The sequence below is a fragment of the Balaenoptera acutorostrata genome, chromosome 2 (genome assembly GCF_949987535.1).
Source record: "Balaenoptera acutorostrata chromosome 2, mBalAcu1.1, whole genome shotgun sequence".
Lineage (NCBI taxonomy): Eukaryota > Metazoa > Chordata > Mammalia > Artiodactyla > Balaenopteridae > Balaenoptera > Balaenoptera acutorostrata.
This window is the reverse complement of record NC_080065.1, coordinates 184,158,578-184,178,774: the sequence shown is the minus strand read 5'-3', so window position 1 is coordinate 184,178,774 and position 20,197 is coordinate 184,158,578. Positions and strand designations below refer to the sequence as shown.

General features: G+C 56.2%; 2 protein-coding genes across 4 annotated transcripts; one reads left to right on the top strand and one right to left on the bottom strand.

The window, feature by feature from the left end:
- The first annotated feature begins 941 nt into the window (after positions 1–941).
- TBXA2R (thromboxane A2 receptor) lies at positions 942–11,860 on the top strand. Its single transcript, XM_007176559.3, has 3 exons — positions 942–1,491; positions 6,230–7,098; positions 11,127–11,860. Exons 2-3 carry the CDS (start codon positions 6,313–6,315, stop codon positions 11,370–11,372), a joined length of 1,032 nt encoding a protein of 343 aa, XP_007176621.2. The 5' UTR covers positions 942–1,491; positions 6,230–6,312; the 3' UTR covers positions 11,373–11,860.
- Positions 11,861–12,602: 742 nt separating this feature from the next.
- On the bottom strand, positions 12,603–19,048 carry GIPC3 (GIPC PDZ domain containing family member 3). Of its 3 annotated transcripts, none has more exons than XM_057541801.1 (6): positions 18,464–19,047; positions 17,521–17,706; positions 17,226–17,406; positions 15,928–16,040; positions 15,553–15,647; positions 12,603–15,434 (listed from the first exon to the last, which is right to left on the bottom strand). In XM_057541801.1, exons 1-6 carry the CDS (start codon positions 18,704–18,706, stop codon positions 12,770–12,772), a joined length of 3,483 nt encoding a protein of 1,160 aa, XP_057397784.1. In that variant the 5' UTR covers positions 18,707–19,047; the 3' UTR covers positions 12,603–12,769. The 3 variants fall into 3 exon arrangements, with proteins under 3 accessions (XP_057397784.1, XP_057397785.1, XP_007176723.2); XM_007176661.2 differs by having other exon boundaries at positions 15,149–15,434; positions 15,566–15,647; positions 18,464–19,045; XM_057541802.1 differs by lacking the exon at positions 17,521–17,706 and having other exon boundaries at positions 18,464–19,048.
- Between the last annotated feature and the right edge of the window lie 1,149 nt (positions 19,049–20,197).

Here is a 20,197-nt window from a genome sequence, read left to right as displayed (position 1 = left end):
CCACTCCAGGCCTTAACTGAGGGCCAAGGAGGCCCAAGGCCACCCCTCCATGACCAAGCCCTGCCCTCCACACATCTTCAAAGGCCAGCCCCAGGCCCGTGGACCCCCTTCACCCACCTGAGGCCCAAGGACTGTGGGCAGGAAGGACCTTTAAGGAGCGTTTCACTTTCCTGCATCACGGTCCAGCCTCCATGCCTTTGCTCTAGCCGTACCCAGGTGGTCACCCTCTGCTTTCATGGCTTTGGGCTGATCAGACCCTGGCCCACAGCCCTGAGTGAGTCTGGGGGCTTTCAAGGAAGCCGATCCTGCCTGGGGAGTCATTCCCCAGCCCTGCTTCCAGCCCCCTGCTCATCCTCAATCTCTCCTGCAGTGCCGGGCTCTGGGCATCCTTCCCCACCCTGAACTGGGGGGCGGAGGGAAAGCACACCTCCCCACCCCGACCACAGGCGGCTCTGCAGGGGGCTTTGCCTCCTCTGGCCCCAATGCCAGCCTGTGTCCTCACAGGACCCTCCCCCTAGAATGCCACCACCCACAGCCCTCCCAGATCACCTCCTCGAGAAGCCTGTCTCAGCAGGCTGCCCACGAAGCTCCTGGGTGGAGAGTGTGGTCGCCTCTCCCCTCTAAACGTCCCTGCACCCCTACCCCCAGCCCGGGCAGGGGCCTCAGACAGACCCTACATTGATGAGGCACCTACTGTGTGCCAGGCCCCACCCCACCGGGTTCACCAGCTCTGAGCCCTGGGTCCCTGGGTCGGGGTCTGGGCGCCCTGGGGAGCGGGGCCTGCCCCCGCCCCGCCCCCTCTCAGCCTCGGGTGCTGCCCGGACGGTGAATAACACTGGGCCTGACGGCCGGAGCGCCGGGAGGGGACCTGGCTGGGGCGGGCTTGGGGGAGGGGAGGGGAGCGGGCGGAGGCTCCCGAGAGGGCGCCGGCCACCCCCGCCACCGCCCCTGCCCCTAAGGCCCTGGGGTCCCATGGGCGCCCCCTCCCCCAGGAGGCCTCGCGGTCTCCCCGCGGGGCTGGGGGGCGCCCACTGACCCTCATCAGCCAGGCCCGGGCGGGAGGGGCGTGGCCAGCGCGGGGCGGGAGGGGCTGATGGGAGACGGACCGAAAGACAGAGAGATTGAGCCAGACACTAGCAGAGACAGGCGCCGGCCGCAGAGCGGAGCCCCAGCCCCGGGCTATTTTTAGCCCCCGCCGAACCCCCTCCAGGCCGGGAGGGGACCTCGCCGCCCCTCCCGCGGCCCGGGACCCCGCGCCGCCCCACCCTCCATCTGTGTCCCGCCGCGACGTGGCAGTGCCGGGGTCCTCGGCGTGGTCCTCCCGCCGTGACTCAGTTTCCCCAGGGGCCCCGGAGGCAGGGCCGCCCTGCTTCCGCTTCCGCACGCCCCCCTCCAGCCCGGCACCCGCAGGTCCGCCGGGACACGACTGCGCGGCTGGCTACTCCTGCACGCCCCATCGACCATCGCCTGCTGAGGACAATTGGCTATCAGGTTAGGGGCGGGGCATGAGAGTGGGCAGGTGTGGCTTGGGTGTATCCTGCGGTGGCCCGCCCTGCTGTGGGTGTTTCACCGTGGGCGGTGACAGTTGCCAGGTGCTGGGTGTTCCGGGGCATTGGTGAGCTTGGGTCCCGTGCCTGGAGTGCTACCGACCCTGGGCACCTGCGTGTGCCTCTGTGGCCAGTGTGGCGGAGGATGTGCTTTGTGTGTGGGTTTCTCTGGGTGTGTGCCCGGCCACTCCGTGTCCTGTGGTGCCACCACAGCCGGAGAGGGTGCCAGGGTGCTGGGTGTGGCTGTGTGAGCACACGTCTGGTTGGTTGTGTGTCTGTGTGCACACTCGGAGTTGTGCCCATCATTAACCACTGCCGCCTGGCCTGGGTCCTGTTCCTTCATCACCCATCCGTCCCCCGCCGGTGCTGGGGGACGCCCACTGGACAGATAAGGAAACTGAGGCTCAGAGGGAGGGACTGTGTGAGTCCGGGCCAAGGCTCAGCTCCAACCCTGACAGGCTGACTGTAATGTCTCTGGGGTGGGGGCCTGGCTGCTGTCACCAACAGGAAAAGTTTCCGGAAATTGAGTCTTGTGGTGGGGGAAGGCAGGGGCGGGCCTGGGGACTGACAGTGGCCCTGCATGTATGCGTTTGTGTCTGTGTGGGCGTCTGTGGCTGCACAAGGGCGTGGAGGGGGTCCACACCCTCAGGCGTGCAGGTCTGCATCGGGTAAGGGCAGGAAATGATGCAGAGATTGGCCTGGTCCCTGCACTTTCATGCCAGAGGACATCGTCGTTGGTCACCTGGGCAGCACTAAAGGACTTAGGAAGTGTGGACGTGGGCCAAGGTCACACAGAGCATCAGGGCTCCCACCTGGCTGCCCCATGCACGCAGCCAGGAGACGAGCTGTGAGCACAGCCAGGAAGCAGGAAGGGTGCACCAGGCGGGGTGGGGATGGGGGAGCACAGCGGAGGCAAAGTCTCGGTGGCAGGAGCAGGTCAGGCCTGGGAAGACCAGCCAGAATGCCAGCAGGCGAGTCGGTGTCCTTGTTATCCCCATTTCACAGAGGGGGAAACTGAGACTCAGCAAGGTCGAGCCCCCAGCTGGGCAGTGGCAGATTGCGGGCTCCAGTCCGAGTTTGTCTGAGGTCACCGTCACCCCTGGGGGAGGCTGGGTGGGTCCATGGCGTGAGGACAGGCAGGCCGGGCAGGCCAGGTGGTGGCGTGTCAAGAGGAAGAGGGACTTGTTGAAAGACAGATGGATCACAGGAGCAGGAGGAGAAGAATGGGGCAGGTGATGACGGACCATCAGGCAGAGGAGGGGCCTGGCCCTTGGGAACCAAAGGCCACATTCCATCGGGGCCACCATAGTGGGCGGAGGGAGGACCAGCCTGGTGCCCGAGCCCAACCCAGCGCACGGGCCTCTGGGACAGCGGTGGATAGAGCCCTCCCAGCCTCACCGAGGGAGGTTGAGGGAGCAGTGAAAGTCCATCCTCCAGAGAGGAGCCAGGACCCGAGAGAGAGATTTCTGGAACCCAGGACCCAACCAAATTCCCATCAAAGTTCTGGAACCTCAGCCCCTTGAAATTCTAGATTCTTGGGGCCTTCAGCTTCCAGAACTGGGAACTCGTTAGAATTCCAGAACCCTGGACCTTCAAAGTCCAAACCTCCCCACTCTCGGGGCATGGAATCCTGGGTTTGTCCAGCAAATCTGGGGTCCATGTTTCTCTTGAGGCACAGAGAGGGAGAGCAATTCCCCCAAGGGCCACACAGTGGTGCTTATGGACCTCGGGCTGGGAAGAGCACGGTCCCCTGCAGGGTGGGGGCCCTGCCAGCCCTCCCGGCCAATGTGGGAGGGGAAGGGAGGCCTCGCCAGGTGCCCCTCTGGCCCGCTTGCCTGGGGAACTTGAGCTGGCCGCTCTCACCTGAACCCCTCGGGGGGACTGGAAACCGCCGGCTGGGGCCAGAGGGAGTGGTGCCAGTTTCCAGCCTCCCCCAGGCCAAAGGCCCTGGGCCACAGGTTTGTTCCCAGACATGGGAGACGAGGCAGACACGAGGTGTGTGTCCCCGGGTGCATAAGCTCCCACGCAAGGTGGGGAACCAGGGGACCATGAGACCCGGCAGGAGGTGGCGGTCACTCAGGGCTGAGGCAGGGGCAGTGACCGCAGGCACAGCCCGAGTCCCCAGGAATGTTTAGAAACAGCGCATACCAGCTCTCAAGGGAGGGAGGGAGCAAGCGCCCCGCCCCAGGGGGAATCCGAGTGCAGGCCAAATCTGAGATGGCAAAGAGCACACCCCTGCCCGGGAGTGGACGGCTCAGATGGCCGAGCACCGTGGAACGCCCCCACCCCTCTGGGGTTCTGGTTTCCCTCTCCAGGCCCCGCCCCCATCGAAGTGGCAGTGGCCTTGGCTCTCAGCCTGGGAGGGAAGCTCTGTGGAACTGGCCATCGGGAGCTGGATAATTTATGAGGCTCGATAAGGAGTTGCTGAGCTGAATTAATGAGATGGGGAGTGAGGGGGTAGCTGAGCACGCTCACTGCTGAGGCCAGGTCACAGGCACGGGCCCAGGGCCAGCACGAATGCAGCGCCTACATGGGCTTAGCCCTGGGCACAGACGAAATCATTCTCATCATCCGCCCCATTTTATAGGAAGGGAGACTGAGACTCAGAGCGGGGCAAAGAGGGTTCGTGGATTCGAATCCAGTCTGACCAACTTTTTAGAAAAATTCTATCCCTTTTTGTTGTTTGTTTGGTTGGTTGGTGTGTTTTTTGTTTGTCTTGTTTGGTTGAGCTGCACAGCTTGCAGGATCTTAGTTCCCTGACCAGGGACCGAACCCATGCCCTCTGCAGTGAAAGCTCGGAGTCTTAACCACTGGGCCGCCAGGGAATTCCCTAGAAAAATTCTATCTGTTTTTCATCAAGGAAAATTCCAATGATGGTGACGCTCCACACCCACCTCCCACCAGCCTCCACCTGACTGGCAGGCCTTTGACTCAATTACACACATTTGTATGTAACGAGGCCCGAGTTTAAATCTCAGATCCACCCCGGCTAGGCTGTGTGACTTTGGATTAGTTATTTAACCTCTCTGTGCCTCAGGTTCCCTGCCTTTGCAAAATGGGGATCATAAGAGGACCTTTCTGATCTTTAACTGCCTGGGCCATCTGTGCCTCCTATGGTCCTGCCTCCCCACCTTTGCCCACTCTGATCCTGCCGCCCAGTGCCCCCTCCCTGCCAGCACAAGGATGGCTCGTGGTGTGCACCCAGGGTGGGGTGCCGGCCCCCTGGGTGACTTTATGCCCTCCCTGCTGTGTCCTTTTGGGGAATAGTTGTGGCATGCGGACTTCTTAGTTGCAGCATGCAGACTTCTTAGTTGTGGCATGTGGACTCTTAGTTGTGGCATGTAACTCTTTAGTTGCGGCATGCATGTGGGATCTAGTTCCCCGACCAGGGACTGAACCCAGACCCCTTGCATTGGGAGCGCGGAGTCTTACCCACTGGGCTACCAGGGAAGCCCCTGGAAGTTGGCTTTTGAATGGTCTCATTTTATTTCTACTCAGCATCCCCATATCTGGCTGATTCGTCCACACCCGAGGCAGTCAGACCTACATGTCTCTCCAGTTTTCTCCCCCAGCCCCACACAGGGTAGTTTATAGCCCATTACCCTCCTCCTATTGTTTATAGCCCGTCCCTGGGGATCCTGTTGCTCCAAATGACCTGAGTTTTGCTCCCAGATGGAACTGGATTTCTGGGTTTATTTCTTTTTTTTTTTTAATTTTTATTTATTTTTATTTTATTTTATTTTATTTTTATTTATGGCTGTGTTGGGTCTTCGTTTCTGTGCAAGGGCTTTCTCTAGTTGCGGCGAGCGGGGGCCACTCTTCATCGCGGTGCGCGGGCCTCTCACTATCGCAGCCTCTCTTGTTGCAGAGCACAGGCTCCAGACATGCAGGCTTGGTAATTGTGGCTCACGGGCCCAGCCGCTCCGCGGCATGTGGGATCTTCCCAGACCAGGGCTTGAACCTGTGTCCCCTGCATTGGCAGGCAGATTCTCAACCACTGCGCCACCAGGGAAGCCCCGGTTTATTTCTTATTAAATGAAAATGGGGGGAAAAAAAGAATCTACATGATTCCAACATGTGAGGAAGGCTCTCCCTAAAACACCAATGGGGCCGGGCCTCCCCCACAATTTCACGAGAAATTGTGACCCACAAGGCTGACCTTGGAGCCCACTCGAGAACCAGCGACCTCTGGCCACCAGCCAGCCGCCCTCCCCACACTGGGTGTGTCCTGTTTTACAATAGCTGAAATCTGTTCTGGATTCTGCAGTCCACCAAGGGCTCAGATGGATGACCAGCAGGGAAATGGAAGTTTAGAGAGAAGAAATCATTTGCCTGGGGTCACACAGTGGGTACCAGGGCAGGAGTTCAAACTGGGGCTTCTCAGCCCTTCTCTGAGACCTGGCAAATACTAACTGGTGTCTTATCAGGGTTCCCAGAGGAGATAGAACTGATCCTCACCCTTGAGGGTCACTGAGCCTGGGCAGGACAGGGCTGGAGCTAGTCATAGTAGTAATAGTAATACTTACTGAGTGGGGAGTGAGATAGGTCAGGAAAGGCTTCCTATAGGAGGGGATATTTGAGCTGGGGCATTGAAGGTTGTGTAGGAGTTCACCAGGGCTGCTCAGACTAAAATGCAGAATGAATCACCAGCAAATCTTCTCTTCCGCCACCCCCCTCCCCAGGTGTGCCTGAGCCAGTGCCAGTCCGCCCCACCTGCAGCCTTGGCCTGATGGGGTGGTGACCCTCCCCACTCCGCTCTGGCGCCATGTGGCCCAATGGCAGTTCTCTGGGGCCCTGTTTGCGGCCAACAAACATCACGCTGGAGGAACGGCGCCTGATCGCCTCCCCCTGGTTCGCGGCCTCCTTCTGCCTGGTGGGCCTGGCCTCCAACCTGCTGGCGTTGAGTGTGCTGGTGAGTGCGCGGCAGGGCAGCTCCCATGCGCGATCCTCCTTCCTGACCTTCCTCTGCGGCCTGGTCATCACCGACTTCATGGGGCTGCTGGTCACTGGCACCATCGTGGTGTCCCAGCACGCCGCCCTCTTGGACTGGCAGACCGTGGACCCAGGTTGCAACCTCTGCCACTTCATGGGAGTCATCATGGTCTTTTTTGGCCTGTGCCCGCTGCTGCTGGGGGCCGCCATGGCCTCGGAGCGTTACCTGGGCATCACCCGGCCCTTCTCACGGCCCGCAGCCGCCTCGCAGCGCCGGGCCTGGACCACGGTGGGGCTGGTGTGGGCCGCCGCGCTGGCGCTGGGCCTGCTGCCCCTGCTGGGCGTGGGTCGCTACACCGTGCAGTACCCGGGCTCCTGGTGCTTCCTCACGCTCGGTGCCGAGCCGGGGGACGTGGCCTTCGGTTTGCTCTTCACCCTCCTCGGCAGCCTCTCGGTGGGGCTGTCCTTCCTGCTCAACACGATCAGCGTGGCCACCCTGTGCCACGTCTACCACGGGCAGGAGGCCGCCCAGCAGCGCCCACGGGACTGCGAGGTCGAGATGATGGCTCAGCTCACGGGCATCATGGTGGTGGCCAGCATCTGCTGGATGCCGCTGCTGGTGAGTGGCGGGGGCAGGGGCTGCCGGGGTCTCCCACCCACCCCTGGTGACTGGGCCTCGGTTCCTCCCGAATGAATTCATAACCCTCAGGTTCTTGTCCGCCCAAGAAAATGTGGGCATGACCCCAGTGTTCAAGGGTCCTTCCTTGAGGAACCCATGAGCAAGACACAGATAATCCCAAACTAGGGGCAGGACTGGGGCAGAGGCAGTGTCCTGGGACTGAGATGCCCAGGGAAGGGCTCCCAGGCTCTCCCTGGGATATCAGGGAAGGCTTTCTGGAAGAGGGGCATTGGAGCTGGGGTTTTGAAGGATGAAGAGGAGTTTACCTGCCAGAGAAAAGCAGGGAGGACATTCCAGGTACAATTACTGAATCATTTCTACTTTGTGCCTAGTTCTGGGCTGGACCCTAGCCTTGCACAGATCTTCCCTGAGTCAGGGGAGCTTGCTGAAGTCCTTCCACTGATTGATGTAATTGGCCGCTTGGAGTGGTTATTTTTCCATTTCTGACTGGATGGGGACAAGTCTGGAGACTGGAATCAGATACTTGGTTTCCAGCCCACATCCAACAAGGACTTATCATGTGACTCTGGCTACGGGTTTCCCTCCTCCAGCCTCAATCTCCTCTTATTATGGGGATGACTAAAAAGGTGCCAGCCTCTCAGAGTGACTGTCAGGATGATGACATGAACTCATTTATTCATTTGTTCCTTCAACAAACATTTATTGAGCAATGAGTGTGTTGCTGGCTCTGGTCTAGGCACTGCACAGGGAACAAAACTGACAAAACTGAGTGACTTCCTGGAACTCTTAGGTCATGGGGAAGACAGAAAATAAACATAGTATATAAATAAGTGAAGTGGTAGATATTAGGAAGTGATAAGGGCTAAAACAAAAACTAAACCTGTGGGATAGGAAGATTGCAAATTTGGTTTGCTTTGTTTTGCTAAGAATGTTTTTACGTGTGTCAATGGTGGGAGAAAAAAAAGAAAGGAACATAAATTTTTTTGTGATACGTGAAGCTGCAGGCGCTGATGGGTCCCAGGGGAGTGGCAGTTACCGGATGATGCTTCTGGCTGAGAAATGTGCTTCTGTTCTGTACCTGGGGTGTCCCTCCCAGGCCTGGTCTCATAGAACTGAGGCCATTTCTTTTTTTTTTTTTTGAATTTTTGAATTTTATTTTATTTATTTTATACAGGAGGTTCTTATTAGTTATCTATTTTATACATATTAGTGTATATATGTCAATCCCAATCTCCCAATTCATCCCACCACCACTGCCCCACCCCGCCACTTTCCCCCCTTGGTGTCCATACGTTTATTCTCTACATCTGTGTCGAGCTGAGCCCATTTCTATATTCACTTATAATTATTATCATTATTATTTATCGGGCAGCATCTAGAGGGTGCCTGTGAACACCTGAGTCAGGTCCCCCCCTCTGCCCACAGCCCTCCAGGGCTCCCACCTCCCTCAGGGTAAAAATCCAAGTCCTCCCTGCCACCCACAAGGCCCTGCACTACCTGCCCTGTCCCCTCCCTGCTCCCCCCACCTCCCTCTCTCCGCCTCGCTCACTCTGTTCCAGACACATGGGCCTCCTGGCTGTTCCTCCAACATGCCAGGCCCGGTCCTGCCCCAGGACCTTTGCACTGGGCTGTACCCTCTGCCTGGAATGCTTCCCCCTACCCCAGATCTCCACATGGATCACTCCCTCACTCCTCCATGTCTTTCCTCAAATGTCACCTTCACCAAAAAGTCCCTGAGAAGGATCTGCCTCAGCCTCTTCTTTCTCCCTGCCCTCCAGCCTTGACTCTCTTGAAATACCCAGGATGAGCCCTGCCCTGCTCTAAATAGGGGTTGAACTGTTAGGTAAAAACCAAGAAGGCATCCTAGGTAGAATCATTGAACCATTAAACGATTCCTTGTCCCCTTTGGCAGCAAAATTTTTCCTAAAAGGCCATATAGTAAACCCTTTAAACACAGTCTCTGTGACAACAACGCAGCTCTGCTGCTGTGGCATGAAAGCTACATGGAAACAAACGAGCACGGCTGTGCACCAGTAGGACTTCATTTACGGACTCTGAAATTTGAATTTCATGTCATTGTCACGTCACAAAATATGCTTTCTAGGCCACTACCCTGGTGGCCCAGTGGTTAAGACTCTGTACTTCCACTGCAGGGGTTGCGGGTTCGATCCCTAGTCGAGCATGCTGCGTGGCACGGCCAAAAAATAAAAAATAAAAATAAAAATTTTTTTAAATTAAAAAACCCCCAAAATATACTTTCTATTTTTTTCTCTCACCATTGACACATGTAAAAACATTCTTAGCAAAACAACAAAACAAACCAAAAAGGCAAAAATAAAGCAAACAAAGCAAAACAAAAACAGGTGGCAGGCCAGATTTGGCCCACGAGCCAACTCCTGCTCTAAAACCTCCCATAGCTCCCTATTGTCCCAGAAGAAAGGCCCACAGACACTTCCTTCAAACTCATCTGGGAAACTCCTATTCGCCATCTGGTTACCTCTCCCAAGCCCGGTCAGGCTCCTACTCTGGGCTCCAACAGTGCCTCCATCACTGCTAGGTCACCCCCACTCCCACCGCCAAGCTGCAACCACCGGGTCACATGTCCTAATGGGGCTGTGAGCCTGTGAGCCTGTGCAAGTGGGACCTGGGTCTGTCTTGGCCACTGCAGTGTCCCCAGAATTGCCCAGCACACTGTAGGTGCTCAGGAAACAATTTTAAAATAATAATTTATGGGGAATTTCCTAGCGGTCCAGTGGTTAGGACTCTGCACTTTCACTGCTGAGGGCACGGGTTCAATCCCTGGTCAGGGAACTAAGATCCCACAAGCTGTACGGCGCAGCCAAAAAAAAAAGAAAAAAATTTATTTTAATATAATACATGCAATACAATATGAATATAATTATATTAAATATAGTATAAATTTGATTATAATTATGAAATATAATAATTATAATTAATTATATTATATTAGAATTAATACTTAATAATTATATCAATCATATAATTGTTAAATACTGTATAACATATAACTGTAATTACATATTATTACTTAATATTTAACAATTATATCAATCATTATATAATATATAGTTATATATTATATAATTGTTAAATACTATATAACATATAACTATAGTTATATATTATTCATTCATACTTAATAATATATCAATCATTATATAATATATATTATATAATTGTTAAATACTATATAACTTATAGCTATAATTACATATTATTAATTAATATTTAATAATTATATCAATCATTATGTAATTTATAGTCACATCCTTATAATTATGTTATATATTATATAATTACATATATAATTTTAAATACTATATAATATATATAACATAACTTATATAATAGTTATAATTAACAATATATTAATTATTAGGTAACTAATTATATTCTATGATAATCTGTAAATACCTTATTACATTACATATTGTATAATATTAAATATAAAATCCAATATTTAATAAACTATATTAAAGTGATTTAATATAAGAATTTAACATAAAATTATTTGTCATAAAATTTTATAAACTATAAATTTTAATATAATATAAACTGACTCAAAATAAAGTAAACAACATAAAATTTAATTATTTAATATACAATTTTATACCATAATTTGATATTATATTATAAAATTTGTGTAAAATATAAATGTTTGATAGAATAATGAAACTGGCAGTCACAGTGATTCCACCTGCTCACGTGTGCAAGTCCTCTTGTCCACCACGTTTAATTGTGCCCAGGAGAGGAGCAGGAAAAGTATCTATTTTTCGGTCACATCAGCTGAAGCTCAGAGAGGTCAGGCAGTTCTCCCGAGGTCACACAGCACCTCGGGGACAGAATCGGCACGGGATCTCGGCAGACGGCAGGTGGCCCGGGCAGGTGCTGGTGGAGGGCAGGGCTGGTGGCCGGCCTGGCCCCCGGCTGACCGCTCTGGCCACACACACACACACACACACACACACACACCCCTCCCCCCGCAGGTCTTTATCGCCCAGACGGTGCTGCGGAACCCACCTGCCATGAGCCCGACTGGGCAGCTGTCCCGAGCCACTGAGCAGCAGCTGCTTATCTACCTGCGCGTGGCCACCTGGAACCAGATCCTCGACCCCTGGGTGTACATCCTGTTTCGCCGGGCGGTGATCCGGCGCCTCCACCCTCGCCTCAGTACCGGGCCCAGGTCGCTCTCCCTGCAACCCCAGCTCACCCGCAGGTCCACGATGCAGTAGGGCCAGGGCTGGACGTCGGGGGCAGCTCTGGAAGGACAGAGCACCCTGCCAGCATGTCCCCCATCAAACCTTCATCCTCCCTGTCAGTCGCATCTGCCTGTTCGGAAGCCCAGGAGCCAGGAGTGCAGGATGGACAGTTTGAGCGGCAGGATTGTGTGCTGTCTTCCATCATCCCTGGGGACCCTCCAACTCTTCCCTGACTCCCCTTTCCAAAGCTCCTCCCCTCTCTCAGCCCCCTCCCCACTCAGAGGCCCCTCCGAATCCCAGGAAGGGTGTGGGCAATGCTGGGATGGTGTCTGGAGGAAAGCAGACTTGTAAGCCTCCCCTTGCAGAAATCCTCCAGAAATGGGGGACTCTGACCCCTGAATATGACCTACTTACTGGGGTACAGTTGATTCCCTTTGACAGCCCAATTTGAGAAGGCTCTGTCTAGAAAAGGTTGAATGAGAACGGGCAAGAGACTCCCTCTCTTGCCAAAATATAATCTCTTTTGGCTCTGAAATTGTCAATTATTGAAGTTTCTTGGATCAATATTCCTATCCAACCGTGTGGCAGCCGAGCAGGACTGGGGGACTGCGGAAGCCCCAAGAGGCTGGGCTGGCTTCCAGCTCCTCTCCCCACTTCCTTTATTGAGTCTTCCCTAAGCACATTACAGCTTGGATCTCCTGGAAGCCTCCCTACAGCCCCTAGGAGAGGGTTCTGGGATTAAACCCATTTTGCAGGTGAGGAAAAGAGAGGGCAAGACACACGGAGACCATGGGGTACACGCCTGCTTCCTCCACGGAAGACGGGGCGCACTCCCTCATAAGCTTGTGGTTTAGCCATCTATTCGCTCAGCCCTTCAGACTCCCCATGCCTTGAACAAGCAGCTCCTGGCCCATAGTAGGTGCTCAATAAAGGCAGACGGAATGGCCGAACGACTGAGCTTGTACAGAGCACCGTGTGTCTGCAGGTCCATGAGCACCTGCACACTTAGCACTTAACAACGTGCCTGGCACGTCGTAGCCACGTAAGAAGCATCCAGTGTTGCCATGTCGGCCCCCCAGACCCTCACGCCTGCCCCTTCCTCTGCTCTCCCCCAAACACCCCCCAAAAACGACACACCAGGCTGCAGGGGTGGGAGGTGCCTTTATTCCCCATGAGCCCTCGAGGTACATGAGGAGGAAACCGCCTCCTGCCCCCACTTCCCACACCCCCACCCCACCTCCCCTCCACAGACCTGGGATCTGCTTACAGCTCCCAGAGCCAGGCCCAGGTGAAACCGAAGCCCCTGTGTCCACCCTCCCTCACCCCCCACCCCCCGCCTGTGGGGGAATGAGGTCACCTGCTGCTTCTGGGGGACCCAGGCTGGGAGGGGCAGGAGAGGGCATGGGGGCCACAAGTATGTCACCCCCAAGCTATAGCCCCCCATGGTAGGGGAGGGGCTCTGACGCCTGCGGAGCTGGCCCTGGCTCCCTGAGCACGGCGGAGGGGGCAGGCCCCCGAGCTGAGGGTTCAGGGGGCTGGGAATGCAGGAGGGCCGCCCTGGTGGCAGAACTAGGGATGACGGATTTGGTGGGCAGGGTGGACTTCTGGGGTCCCAGCTGGGGCTTGGGGGGAAGGGCTGGTTTCTGCGGGGCGGAGGGGGACCACGGCTGTGGCATCAGGGCAGAAGTGGATGGGCTTCGGCCTGGGCCAGTATCGGCCTGGGCTCCTTGAACCAGATCATGGGGCTGAGGGTGAGAGACCCTCCTAGGACCTGGAGGTGGGGCTCTGGGTGGTGGGCCTGGGTGTTGAGGTCGGGCTGGGGGAGTGGGATCAGGCTGGGTTCTGGGGTCAAGGCCAGGGGTCTGTGGGCGGAGCCCATTTCTAGAGCTGAGCTGGATTCTTGAGCTGGTCTGGCTTCCGGAGCTGGATTGGGTTTCAGAAACAGATTCGGTTCTGGAACTGAGGTGGATTCCAGAGCTGGGCTGGGTTCTTGAACTGGTCTGGGTTTCAGAGCTGTGGTGAGTCTCAGATCTGAACTGAGTTCTAGAGCTGAACTGGGTTCTGGAGCAGAGCTGGGCTCCAGAGCTGGGCTGAATTCTTGCACTGGTCTGGGTCCCAGAGCCGGGCTGGGTCTCAGAGTTGAGCTGGGTTCCAGAACTGGTCTGGGTTCTGGAGCTGGTTTGGGTTCCAGAAATGAGGTGGACTCCAGCAAGGGGCTGCATTATCGCACTGGGCTGGGTCTTGGAGATGAGCTGGGTTCCAGAACTGGTCTGCGTTCTGGAGCTGAGTTGGGTTCCAGAGCTGGGCTGTATTCTTGAACTGGTCTGGGTTTCAGAGCTGGCTGTTATCTCTGAGCTGAACTGAATTGTGGAGCTGGGCTGTGTTCTGGAGCTGAACTGGGCTCCAGAGCTGGGCTGAATTATTGAACTTGTCTGGGTCCCAGAGCTGGGCTGGGCTCTAGAGATGAGCTGAGTTCCAGAGCTGGTCTGTCTCCCAAAGTCCGGCTCAATACCAGAGCTGCCTGGGGGTGTGGTCTGGAGTTGGTTTCTAGAGCTTGGCAGGGTTTCTGAGGTGAGCTGGGTCCCAGAGGTTTTTTGAGCTCCCAGGCAGGGCTGGGTCCTGGAGCTGGGCCTGCTCTCAGAGCTCGACAGAGCTGTGGAGCTTAAGTCTGTTGCTGCATTGGTCTGGGTCCCAGGACCAGACTCTAGTTGGATTCTGGAACTCAAGTGGGTCTCAGCAATTGACTGTGTTTTAGCGCTGGATGGGATTTCAGAGCCAGCCTGTTCTCTAGAACTGAGCTGAGTTCTGGAGCTGGGTGGGGTGCCTGAGCTGGACTGAACTCTGGAAATCGGCCAAGCCTTGAAGTCTGTCTGGGTCCCAGAGCTGGATGACGTTCTAGAGCTGCTCTGTGTTCTGCAGTGAGGGCGGGGCTTGGCATCAAGTGGAGCTCTGGAGGCGGGCCTTGCCCCAGGGATGGATGGGGGTCCAGAGCTTGTCTGAATTCTGGAGACAGGCCTGCTTGTTGCACTAGTCTGGGGTCTAGAGCTGGGCTCAGTCTCTGAGCTGGACTCATCACTGGAGCTAGACTGGGCCCTAGTATGGGGGTGGGGTCTGGACCTGGGCTGCTCTGCAGCATGCGTCTGGGTTCCTGAGCTGGTCTGGGCATGAGAATAGGGTTGGGTTTGGGAACTGTCTTTGAATCCTGAGCTGATGTGGCTTCTGGAACTGGGCTGCTTCTTGAGTCTCACCTGGGTTCCAGAACTAACTGGCGTTTCTGAGCTAGACCAGGTGTCCAGGTACAGCTGGGTCATGGAGCTGTCTTGCGTTCCAGAGTCGGGTCGAGTTTTAAGGCAGGGCTGGGTCATAAAGCTGGCCTGGCTTTCAGAACTAGGATTGATTTCAGAGCTGGGGTGGCTCTTAAAACTTGTCTGGGTTCCCAAACTTGACGTTATATCAGAGCTCAGCTTAGCCTCAGAGCTGTCCTGGGTTCTAGAGGAGAGCTGGGTTCTGGATCTGGGTTGCATCTCAGAACTGGATTGGGTTCTAGTGATGAACTGGACCTCAGAGCTGGCCTGGGTTCCAGAGGAGGGCTTGGTCTCAGAGCTGGGCTTGGTCTCAAAACTGGTATGGGTTCTAGAGGTGAACTTGGTCTCAGAGCTGGCCTTGGCTCTAGAGGGGAGCTTGGTCTCCGAGCTGAGCTGGGTTCTAGAGCATGGCCGAGTCTCAGGGCTGGGCTTGCTCTCAAAACTGGTGTGGGTTCTAGAGGTGATGCCAGTCTCAGATCTGGGCTTGGTCTCTGAGCTGAGCTGGGTTCTAGAGCAGGGCTGGGTCTCAGATCTGGGCTTCTGGACTCCAGAGCAGGGCTGGGCTTGGGGAACTGGCCGGGAGGGCTGGGGCAGGGGGCTGGGCTCCGGGCTGGGGCTGCGCTCGGCCCCGGGGCAGACTAGCCACAGGCCTCCCTGGCCTCGCCGATGGCGGCCCACACCTCCACCACAAACTCGTCCGGGAAGGCGAACTCGCCCAAGACGGAGTCTAAATGGCGTGCAAACTCCTGGACACTCACTGTCTTCTTGGATGTCTCCACCATGGTGGACGCTGCAGGCCGAGCCGAGGGGAAGTGGGTGAGGGCGCTCCCTGGGGGGACGCCAGCTTCCCCTGGGACCCTTGCCTCCTCCCCGTGGGCTGTCCTCCCCCCAGGGTCCACCCGGCTTACCCTGGCCCCTTACCCAGCTCTGGGTCCCGAATGCCCATGTAGCTCTCCAGCAGGTCATCTACCCTCTGAGATGCCTCTTCCTCAAATTCACTAGGCTGGGGGCGTAGGGAGCAAAGCAGAGGGTCAGAAGCCTGGGATCCCTCCGGCCCAGCCCCCTCCCCAGTCCCCCACCCCTTAGGTGACAGCAGACTGGGACCACCCATTAGTCAATGCTTCTGGTCCCACCATTACTGCCCTGACTGACAAGGGCCCACTTTGCACGTAGGGAAACTGAGGCTGGGCAAAGGAGAGGGTCTTACCCAAGGTCATGCTGAGTCAGCGATAGAACTCTAGGTGCAAGAGACCCTGAAGTCCACCCTTCTCCCCTCCACTCACCACTTCCTCCACGGTGGCGGCCCCCCCAGGCCGAAGCCGCAGGGTCTCCCTCCCGCTGCTGACTTTTGCCTCCATGGGGCATTTGCTGCTCCGGCTCCTCTGGCCGATCATATCTGGAGGGGACAGAGTGGGGGAGGTGCATGTGTTCTGGGCAGATCCATATCTTCCTAAACACTCAGAAGCCACCAGCTGAGCCTTTCTAGAACCTTCCTACCCTTCAAAGTCCTCCTTATGTCCATGGGTGAATCCTCAGGGACCATGCTTGAGAATCCTTTCTTCCCTCAAATTTCCCTCCTCCTCTCAAAATGACTTTCTCTAGAAGAGACTGGTTAAGATTCTCCTTGTGCCCAGAGGGTCAATCTAGAAAGCTCCTTGCTCTAGAATTGGCTCTTTCTAACCTGCTCATGGCTCTCAGAGTTCACTGTCCTGCTCCAGGGCAGACCTAGGACCCCATCCTGTCACACTCTCCTGGGACCTCCCTCCAGATGGGCCAGGGCAACTTTAGAGCCTCTTGTTCTGGGACAGGGCGACTCAAAGGGCCAGTCCATGATGAGATAAGAAGGCTGTGCCAGAATGGAAATAAGCATCCTGCTTCCTTCCTTGAGAAAGTCTACCTATGGAAAAAAATTGTCTGCTGAACTAAACAAGGTGATCTACATTCTAGATCAAGGTTCTCAACCCAGTTGGCACGGGGTGGGGAGTGTGATTTTGCCCCCCACCCCTGGTGACATTGACAATACCTAGAGACACTTTTGATTGTTACAACTCGGGGGAGACACTGGCACCTGTTAGGTCAAACCTGACAGTGCCCAGGACCACCCCACAACAATCATCCAGCCCCAAATGTCAATAGTGCTGAGGTTAAGAATCCTTCTTCGACGGGGACCTCCTTATGTCATCCATGGACCAGTCACAGACTTCTCTTTGAAAACCTCCATTCTAGAGCTCCCTTTGAGAGCCACTCTCAAGAACTCACCAGAGCCTCATAGCAGTACTTTAAAAGCTCCCAGACCAGCTACGAAATAGATCCAGATACCTCCTCATCCTTTCCCAATCTTCCCAAGCCTCCCCCGACCCCCATGCCCAGACCAACTCTATAACAATCTAGAAATGACCCTCCTGTTCCTCATACAGTGCCAGAAGCTCCCTGTCCTGTCACCAGAGGCATCTAGAACCTTCCATCCTGTCCCATCCCCCCCACCCTTTGCCACCCCGTGCATCCAGAGGACCAATTTCTGGAAGAGCTTCCCCGCCCCCCCCCCCACCAGCCTGCCCCCTGGGCCCCAGGTGGCCCTCACCAAAGGCTCTCTTGGGCTGAACCAGGCGCAGGGTGAAAGGCTGCAACTTGGGCAGCTCCCGGAGCATCTTGGCCACCTCGTAGTGGCGGCAGCCAACGATTGAGTGGTCGTTGATGGCCTCAATGCTGTCGCCCACGCACACTGCCTCGATCCGGTTGATGATGCTGCCTTCCTTGATCCTCTGCAGGGACCCAGAGTCACTCACAGGGCCACCCCAGCGACCCCTCTCAGGTCCTGCTCACACCAGAGAGGGGCAGAGAGGGGCACCCGGGAAGCCACCCGCCCCCACGGGCACCTTGATGAAGGCATAGCCAGCCCCGTTGTCAGTGATGGTCAGTCCCAGGGCGTCCTCGGTCTTAGTGACCTCCACCTCTTTGGTCTCGCCGCGCACGTGGGCAAAGATAAAGTCCTCCAACCCTATCTGGCCGCCCAGGAGTTTCTGCATGTCCACTTTGTGGCTGTTTAGGGTGCAGAATAAGATCTGTCCCGAGGGGAGGGGGAGCCCAAAATTAACGACAGACCTCATCCCCCACCGTCTGCGCAGAACAACCGGGGGTTGGGCTCAGGGGCCTGATAGGGAAACCAAGGCGCACAGAGGCACGAAACTGACTCCAATCATCCCCTACCAGGATCGCAGTCACGTGTAATGGCAGAGTATGGGATCCTCTCAGAATGGGGTGGGAGGCGAGGAGATTGGGACCCCCAGAATGGGGAGCAGGGTGAGAAGGAGACTTCGGGCAGGAGGTCGCCCCCTCTCCCACCCCCCAGACTTCCCCTTTTAACCCTTCGGTGCCCTGTCACCCCCAATCTTTTAAGACTGTTCTAAATCTGCTGGCGCCCCCTCGGGGCTGCGAGGCGCTCCTACAACCCAGCCCCTGACCCCCCGCGGCCTCTGACTTCTCACCTGAAAGGGGGCTGCCTGGAAACACAGCCCCGCAACCGCGCCCAGAAAACATAGGCGCTTCCCTGAGAGCTGGGGTCCACTCCTAGCTGGGTCAGCCCAGTGTTTTCCTGGACGAACTAGGCATCCATTAACCCTAAGACGTGCTCATGTTTTGCGCAGGGGGTCCACCGGGTATGGGCACCCCAGGATCTGAGAGGTGCGTCTCTGAGATCCGGAGATGGGATCCCCTCCATCCGAAGATGGGCGTTCTGGGGCCCCAGTCCCGGCGTCCAGGGTCCACCCATACCCCCGGTCAGCCGGTGGGCCTCGGGTGCTGGGGGTCCGGGGGCCTCACCTCGGTGGGCGCGATCCCGAAGGCCTCGGCGATCTTGGCGTAAAGCTCGCGGACGTTGGTGAAGCCCTCGATCTTGCCCGTGGGGCTGCCGTGAGCCAGCTGCGTGCGGAAGACGAGGCGCGGGCGGGCTCGGGGCGCGGCCGGGGTGGGGGACGCAGCCGGGGGCTCGGCGGGCGAGGGCGGGGGCGCGGGCAGGCGTGGGGCCTCGGCCCCCCGGGCCTCGCGGGCCGCTGTGGTCTCCATGGCAGGAGGAGCTCGGCCACCGGGGCCACGGCCACAGCCGCCGGATCCGCCGCTTCCTGCAGCCTCCCCTCCCCCGGCCCAAGGAGCGACAGCCGAGCCGCCCGGGTAAGGGGATCCGGGAACCCGAGCCTCCCGGGAAGGCGACACCGCGGAGTGCGGGGCCGGGGAGGGGGGGCAGGGGGGCGGGGGGGGGTGGGCCCCAGGTGTGCCGGCCTTGCCAGGGCCAGCTGTGAGCTCTCCGGGGAGCGGGAAAAATAAGGATCACAAATAAGGATGGGGCAGCCGCGGGTGCCCGGGCGCTTGCTCTCTGCTGGGCGCACTCATTTAATCCTTGCGACAACCATAGGAGGTGGGGAGGACGCTTACCCTGGTATAAACTGAGCCACACCGCGTCCATCCTCTGCCCACAGCCCTCCAGGGCTCCCACCTCCCTTGGGGTAAAAACTCAAGTCCTCCCCTTGGCCCACAAGGCCCTGCACGACCTGCCCCGGCCCCTCCCTGCCCTCCCCTCCTCCCTCTCTCCCCCTTGCTCACTCTGCTCCAGACACACGGGCCTCCTTGCTGTTCATTCAACACACCAGGCACAAAATCCTGCCCCAGGGCTTTTGCACAGGCTGTGCCCCTACACTTGGAACATCTTCTCCCAGATCTCCAAGGTTCACTCCCTCACCTCCTTCGGCTCTTGGCTCAGCTGTCACCTCCTATCACCACCTCCCAATCTCTCTTTCTGGCTTTTTTCCTCCCTAGCACTGAGCATGACCTGACATAGCAGATAGTTTATTTATTCATCTTGTGTTTCCTCTGTCTCTCCAACTGGAATGTCAGCTTCAGGAGGGCAGGAGTTCTGGTCTCTTTTATCCCCTGCTGTATCCTGGCACACAGTGGGCACACGGGGTTACAGATAAAGAAGGAGGTTCTCGGCACCAGGAGGCGTCTCTCAGAATCCCCTGGGAACACAGCATCTAGGCATCACCAACAGGAACGTTGGTTGGCTCAATAAACAGCAGTGGAATGCCCTATAGCAGCTCCAAAGAGAGGTCTTTCGCCTTGGATGGATCTCAGAAACCAAGCATTGATGAAAACAGGCAAGTTGCAGGCTTTGGACGATGTAAGAAAATTTATGTAAAGTTTAAAAACGTGCAAAATGGGATACACACTATAGCACAGATGAACCTTGGAAACATGATGCTCATTGAAAGATGCCAGATTACAAAGGCCACATAGCGTGTGATGCCGTTTAGATGAAGTGTCCAGAACAGGCAAATCCATGGAGACAGAAAGTAGATTCGTGGTTGCCTGGGGCTGGGGGAGGTGAGGATGGGGAGTGATGGCTAACGGGAGGGGGGTTTGTTTTGGGGGTGATGAAAATGTTCTGGAATTAAGTTGTGCTGGTGGTTGCACAACTTTGTGATTAAACTAGAAACCACAGAGTCGTCTACTTTCGAACCTTTAGAAAAGGAACCAAAAAAAATCCATCAAAATGGTACTCTT

Bases quoted from the DNA above. Each gene is read 5' to 3' on its own strand.
- TBXA2R (XM_007176559.3), top strand. From the start codon at position 6,313: ATGTGGCCCAATGGCAGTTCTCTGGGGCCCTGTTTGCGGCCAACAAAC. The intron at 7,099-11,126 runs GTGAGTGGCGGG...CTCCCCCCGCAG, and splicing joins TCTGCTGGATGCCGCTGCTG to GTCTTTATCGCCCAGACGGT.
- GIPC3 (XM_057541801.1), bottom strand. From the start codon at position 18,706: ATGGAGACCACAGCGGCCCGCGAGGCCCGGGGGGCCGAGGCCCCACGC. The intron at 15,648-15,927 runs GTGAGTGGAGGG...CTACGCCCCCAG, and splicing joins CCGCCACCGTGGAGGAAGTG to CCTAGTGAATTTGAGGAAGA. The intron at 15,435-15,552 runs GTAAGCCGGGTG...CTCGGCCTGCAG, and splicing joins GAGCTGGGTAAGGGGCCAGG to CGTCCACCATGGTGGAGACA.